This window comes from Ammodytes marinus (assembly GCF_949987685.1).
Source record: "Ammodytes marinus genome assembly, chromosome: 13".
Lineage (NCBI taxonomy): Eukaryota > Metazoa > Chordata > Actinopteri > Uranoscopiformes > Ammodytidae > Ammodytes > Ammodytes marinus.
The window spans coordinates 8,909,222-8,915,970 of NC_137217.1; the positions used below are offsets into that span (position 1 = coordinate 8,909,222).

General features: G+C 41.4%; 1 protein-coding gene across 1 annotated transcript; it reads left to right on the top strand.

Moving 5' to 3' along the window:
• Positions 1 to 1,498: 1,498 nt before the first annotated feature.
• On the top strand, positions 1,499 to 6,373 carry trhra (thyrotropin-releasing hormone receptor a; the record flags this gene model as incomplete). The annotated part of the gene is made up of 2 exons (XM_080039799.1): positions 1,499 to 2,305; positions 5,933 to 6,373. The coding sequence occupies 2 exons, from the start codon at positions 1,499 to 1,501 to the stop codon at positions 6,371 to 6,373; spliced, it is 1,248 nt and encodes a 415-aa protein (XP_079895925.1).
• Between the last annotated feature and the right edge of the window lie 376 nt (positions 6,374 to 6,749).

The following is a 6,749-nucleotide window of genomic DNA, read 5'->3' on the forward strand; positions in this document are numbered from 1 at the left end:
TTCAAACACTTGGAGAATCTTCTGGTCAATGATAATTATATATACATTTCCTTTTAGTTAAGCTGCCACTGTGTGCTCTGCTCTTTTCAAAAAGGGTAACTAACCTTTTGAAAAGGGTAACTAACCTTTTTGAAAAGGGTAACTAACCTTTTGAAAAGGGTAACTAACCTTTTCAAAAGGGTAACTAACCTTTTTGAAAGGGTAACTAACCTTTTTGAAAAGGGTAACTAACCTTTTTGAAAAGGGTAACTAACCTTTTCGAAAAGGGTAACTAACCTTTTCAAAAGGTTAGTTACCCTATTGAACTAAGGCAAGTGAAATTTGCCTAAGTCGAGAGTTTGAGAATGCTTTTCCTCTAATAACTTTCAAAATGTTCAACTTTTTCAGGAGTTTGAAATTACCTCCTCTGAAATATATGAAAATATATGAAAATATGTATGTGGATCTGAAATGTTATTTTCCAAAAATGACTCCACAGCCCCATTCTAAGTGGATGGAGAAAATTCAAAAACTTACCTTTTCAAAAGGTAAACTAACCTTTTGAAAAGGGTAACTAACCTTTTGAAAAGGGTAACTAACCTTTTTGAACCTTTTGAAAAGGGTAACTAATCTTTTTGAAAAGGGTAACTAACCTTTTGAAAAGGGTAACTAACCTTTTTGAACCTTTTCAAAAGGGTAACTAACCTTTTCAAAAGGGTAACTAATCTTTTTGAACCTTTTCAAAAGGGTAACTAACCTTTTTGAACCTTTTCAAAAGGGTAACTAACCTTTTCAAAAGGGTAACTAACCTTTTCAAAAGGGTAACTAATCTTTTTGAAAAGGGTAACTAACCTTTTGAAAAGGGTAACTAACCTTTTTCAAAAGGGTAACTAACCTTTTCAAAAGGGTAACTACTCTTTTTTGTGTACCTTATTGTAAAGTGTTACTGTTAAATGTTAAACAATAATAATCTTACAATTATTTTGGATCAACATTAAAACCAAACTCAGATTTATTCAAACAGCATTGTAATGGGCTGCAGCAAATGGTGTGCGTGTGTAGTGTGGTGCAGCTGCCTATACTGTATAGCCTATAGACCATGACATAGGAGAGAAAAGTTTGTGTGTCCACCGTCAGCCTGTGATTCAGTTGGAGCGGCGCACGGGGCTCGGTAAGGAGCGCTCAGTCATGACTGTGTGAGCGCAGAGACAGGAGCAGGGCGCGGAGCTGCTCTTTAAACTTCCACTAACAAGCAAGGACTTTTCTTTTTATTTATTTTTTGCGCCAGATTATTGGAACACAGGCCAATGGTTGGAGATTTCTGAGGGTTTTGCCACATCAAGAATGGGATTTCATTGAGAATTAAAAGGGCAGTTTGTCTGGATTATATGTGGATGGAATTAAGTTTTTAGGGGATTTGTGTTTGGACTTGTTTGTGCCAAGTTCATGCAATGCATTTTTTTGAGAATTTTCTTTCAATGCCTGGTGTAGCCTAATTCTGTTGAAAGCGCACGGAACCATGGAGAACCTCACCATGCCCAATATGACTGTGGAGAATGACACGTCGTTGCGGGACAATCAAACCCTGGGCGTTTGGACTGACTACACGGTTGAATACAAAGTGGTCAGCGTGTTTCTGGTGTCCCTCATATGCGGGGTGGGGATCGTGGGGAACGTTATGATCATCCTTGTGGTCCTCACCACCAAACACATGCGCACCCCCACCAACTGTTACCTGGTGAGTCTGGCTGTGGCTGACCTTATGGTACTGACTGCCGCCGGGCTGCCCAACATCACCGAAGCCCTGTACGGACAATGGGTGTTCGGCTACGTGGGCTGCTTGGGCATCACTTATTTCCAGTACCTGGGTATAAACGCGTCCTCCTGCTCCATCACTGCCTTCACCGTGGAGCGCTACATCGCCATATGCCACCCCATCAAAGCGCAGTTCCTGTGCACTTTATCCCGGGCGAAGAAAATCATCATGCTGGTGTGGGCGCTCACCTCCGTCTACTGCGTCATGTGGCTCTTTCTGTCGGACACCAAAAAGTTGGTGTACGACAACGTGGTGCTGCTCAGCTGCGCCTACAAAGTGTCCAGGAGTCACTACCTGCCCATTTACTTCACGGATTTCGCGGCGTTTTACGTGCTGCCCCTCATGCTGGCCACGGTGCTGTACGGACTGATCGCCCGGATACTGATCCTCAACCCGCTGCCTTCGGACCCCAAGGGCAACAGCAAGAAGTGGAAGAAGGACATGAGTCAGGGAGGCAGGATGATCGGCACCAGCTCCTCCAGCAGCACCACGGCAGCCTCGCGCAGACAGGTGGTAAATCGGGTTCAGCTTATCACTGGCAGTGTTTGTGTACTTGTGTGCGTAAAGGCTATACTGTACATGTGTGAGAAGATTAAGAGTGGGTCCAGCTGCACGGCAGGTCACATACATTTCCCCCCACCCAGACACAAGTTTGAGTGATGTCATTCAACCCCCCCAACAATAAAAAGTGTAATAATGCACTCAATTCAAACGAATTGAAATATTGATTCCACAGCCCATGTTACAAAAATAAATAACAAGCATTGACCCATGTGTTTTTGCCATGTGTTTAATTAACGTACTTACTGATTTATGCAGTTTGTTTATAAGTAATGATACGTTTTAATGCCTATAATAGTACAGTCAGCACCAGTCACATGACAAAGAGCTAGAGTCACAGGCCAAAACATCCCAAAGGGAACCATAGGGCTTCTGAAACAAGTCACAGAAATCATAAGAAAGCCACAGAAATAAAGGTTTGTTTTTTGTTTGTTATAGAGGGATCTCAAGGTAACACAACTTGTGTTTTGGTTAAAATAAATTCACTTTTTGTTTTTGGAAAATGTTACAAATGACCCAGAGCTCCCTTGCTTATTCCCTTTTTCATACACAGTTCATCAATGTGCTGCCACTCATATATTTCATATTGTCATTTTCCAGCTGACAAATATGAAAAGCCACAGGAATTTTTAATGTCAAGATTTGATTGATGAATACTTTATCTATAAGAGCTCAAACCTTTTTAATTACCTTGCTTAGTGTGTGTGTGTTTAAGTCTACGCTTGAGGAACAAATATATTTCTAAAAGTAAGCACTCTGTCTCGTCACACCTGCAGTAAATTCAAACTATCCAAGATGGTGTCATCATCCTCTGACATCGTCCTTCTCTAAAAAACAAAAAACAAAAACAAACTGCAACACCCGTCAGAGCTCCTACTTTGCTAAACATATAACGCTATCCAGACACAACATGTCTGACACACAGGTATGGATGACAGTGCTAGAGCTTGTTTATCAGATGACTTGGAAGAACCCTTCCTGGAATGACAAGGGTGTGGTACCCTTAGGGTGCTCTTGAATAGTCTAATCAGTTAACCCCAACTCAAATAGGCTATTTGGCTTTTTTCTCTATCAGCATGGCTTGTGTCTGATGGTCAGCATTAACCGCTTAGTATGTAGCCTACACATTTGTGGACAATTCCTGTTATCGACCATGTTCCTTAGTGAATTATTCAAAGGTCAATAAGTAATGAGGATCTGGGATTAGGTTTACCGCTGGCTGATGACACTGGTCCTTGCCCCTATCCAGTCCAATTAGACTCGCCCACCTGCAGCTAAGGCCACACAGACATATATGGCAACGATTGAATTATGCACAGGATTATCACCTGGTAAATACATTAACAAATCCAGGCTTTGACAAGTTATACATACAAATGTAATCAAACAGCATGGATAATGAATATTTCAGAAGATCTACAATGGCAAGGGGAGACATTTTAAATTAAACTGCAAATTCAAATTTAATTTCAAATGAATTTATTCATGTAAAATCTCTGTTCAGTCTTCACCTGCTCTCCATCATTAACCTATGTGATTTGATTGTGGCGCATGAACATTGTCTTGCTGCTAACAATAAAAACCACAACTGCTGTGTGGTATTTTATAATCATGTGGTCGATAATCCAATCCGGAGACTGTGTAGCCCTGGTCTGGGGTGAAGCAACATGCCAGTATTAATGCATACTTGTAAGGCTCAGAGTAATCCACCAGGTTTGGTTTCATGTTTGTTTTAAGAATTAGAATTGGTTTTAAACTCCTTACTGGCTGCAATCAAATCAAAGCACATACAGTACATCTATACTTCTGTGTTCTGCATTGTATAGCATATCCTCTAAAAAGAGAAAGCACTGACTTTATGATAAAGGTTTCACTTCAAAATGTGTTAGCTGGTCATTGTTAATAAAATGCTCAATTTAATATATTCCATGCAGGAAGGGTTCCTCTTCTAAATTGGCTCCTTTGGCCCCATTCCAATTCCAATCACACTGTCAGTATTTGAGCAGGAGTGTGTGTGCACTGTCTGTGTTAATCTCATTAAACAATACTCATGTTGACTCAAGTCAAGTGGTCGTGAAGCTGCAGCTGTGTTCACAGACATGTTACAGTACGCCGTTTGGTTACAATGTACAAATTGGTCCTCTTCCCCAGTGGAAAGAGGCTCACCAATTTTTTTTTTCTTGTTGGGCTTGATGGTCCCTTGTGCACCTATAAGTAGCCTAATAATTCTCATGATTTAGTGCTGGTTGATCTGGAGACACCTGTGGGTACTAGTTCAGTTTGGTGTAATACTACAGGTCCACGTGCTCATTCAATGAGTACTTACTTTGTTAGAAGAAAAACTGGTGTATCTATTTACAGCACAGTTGAACAAAATCTGATCCTGTTTTAAAGAAAGAGAAATACATAAATAGCTCTTGTCTTGTTCAATAAACACCATACTTCACCCATACGGAACCAGCGTTCTATCATTATAAAATCACTATTATAATATAATGAATGAGGTTTTTCTTTCCTCAGTCTTCCCTAAGTCTTCCCTTGACCCATCTGTCCTGTTAATCCTGACCCTTACTGTGATGTCACAAGAAGGAAAATGTAGGGTTAGACAGTGAGACCATAAACCACTCTTTCTGCCTTTTCTCAGGCTAGGATGAACCGATTAAATTTTTTTTTTTGCACATTTATACTACATAGGATCTCCGAGTTCAATATACCTTCATATTCCAACCGGTGAAGTAGGTCTTTAAGTATGGATTTCCTGTTAATGTATCACAACGACAGTCCCTCCATTTTAGCAGTTGAAGGCTTTCAATGTGAAGCAGTAGAAAACATGTTCAGTAAGTGGGCAAAATCAATTAGATAAAATTAGTGTTGGATGGCATTGTTTCCTGTGGGAATGGTGGACTAGCCTGTTACCAAAAAACAAAATACAGAAAATAAACATTATTATTATTAAAGCATGTTTTCTTTTAGTGAAAATCATTAGACCTGTTGAGCCCTTTGTAATGGAATACATTTTGAAATGTCAGTAAAAGCTCAAATGTAAATAACAAATGTAATCATGGTACAATTCCTTTTAAACTGTTCCAGTTTCAGACTCCTGGTATTGTTCATTCTGGCTCACTGTCACTCTCACGGTTTACTGGGATACTTGAATAGGACAAAACCATAATTTTTCCTTTTTTTTTCGCATTAAAGATATTTTTGGGGCATTTTTATGCTTTATTGATAGTGCAGAGAGACATAAGTGAAATGGGGCAGAGAGGGGAGTGACATGCAGAGCACGACCGCGGGCGGGAATCGAACCCGGGTCTACTGCTGGGCCCGGCCCGGGGGGGGAACGACGCCCTACCAACTGAGCTAAGGGCGCCCCAACAAAACCATCATTAATGTCATGGTGTGTTTTCCGACAGGTCAGAATGTCTGCTGAGAAAAAAATTAACCACATTCCATGTGCCTTCAGCTGTGGCTCCTACTGTATAGCCTATGTAGCCAATGTGCACAAATACACAAATCCAGTTTGTTGGGATCCCATTTTGCTGTAGATATTTTTAACACAATTTATTATTTGACCAGGTGACAAAGATGCTTGCTGTGGTGGTGGTCCTCTTCGCACTGCTGTGGATGCCCTACCGGACCTTAGTGGTGGTCAACTCCTTCCTGGACAAGGCCTACCTGGACACCTGGTTCCTGCTCTTCTGCCGCCTCTGCATCTACCTTAACAGTGCCATCAACCCGGTCATCTACAACGCCATGTCGCAGAAGTTCCGCGCCTCCTTCAAGAAGCTGTGCCAGTGCGGCCCTCAGCGTATGGAGAGACCAGTCAATTACAGTGTGGCGCTAACCTATAGCGTCATCAAGGATACGTCCAATGGGGAAAGCCCAGACCAACCCACTACAGAGCTGGCTGAGCCAAACACTCCCACAGCTCATTACTTACCCACCAGCATCCTGCCGAGTGCCAAGAGTATGCCGTTCGAGGAGCCGTTCCTGTCCGGGAGTGATGTCAAAGCCTGACTAAATAAATAAAATGTTCCCGACTAAAAGAGGATAGCAGAGATTCTGAGTGCCGCTGTATGGATTCAGACACCCGTGGGACAATTTTCGAGAAGTTCTAAGTCAAAGTACTTGGACACTTTAATTTCCTCAAGGTGTTTTTCTCTTTTTATTTCACAAGACCATTTGCCAAAAGCCAAATATGATGCTGTGAAATGAGCTGATGAAAGCCGTTGAAGGGATAGTTCAGTTTTTTGAAGTGGGGTTCTTATGCATAGTTAGTCTGTTATCTTATGGAGATGGCTGTCAGCGCAGTCATTTTAAGGCATTTGGGGGAGACATCTCTGTAGCAGAAGTCAGCCTGTTGCAGAGTTTGCCAGAAGAAAATTGTTTTTTT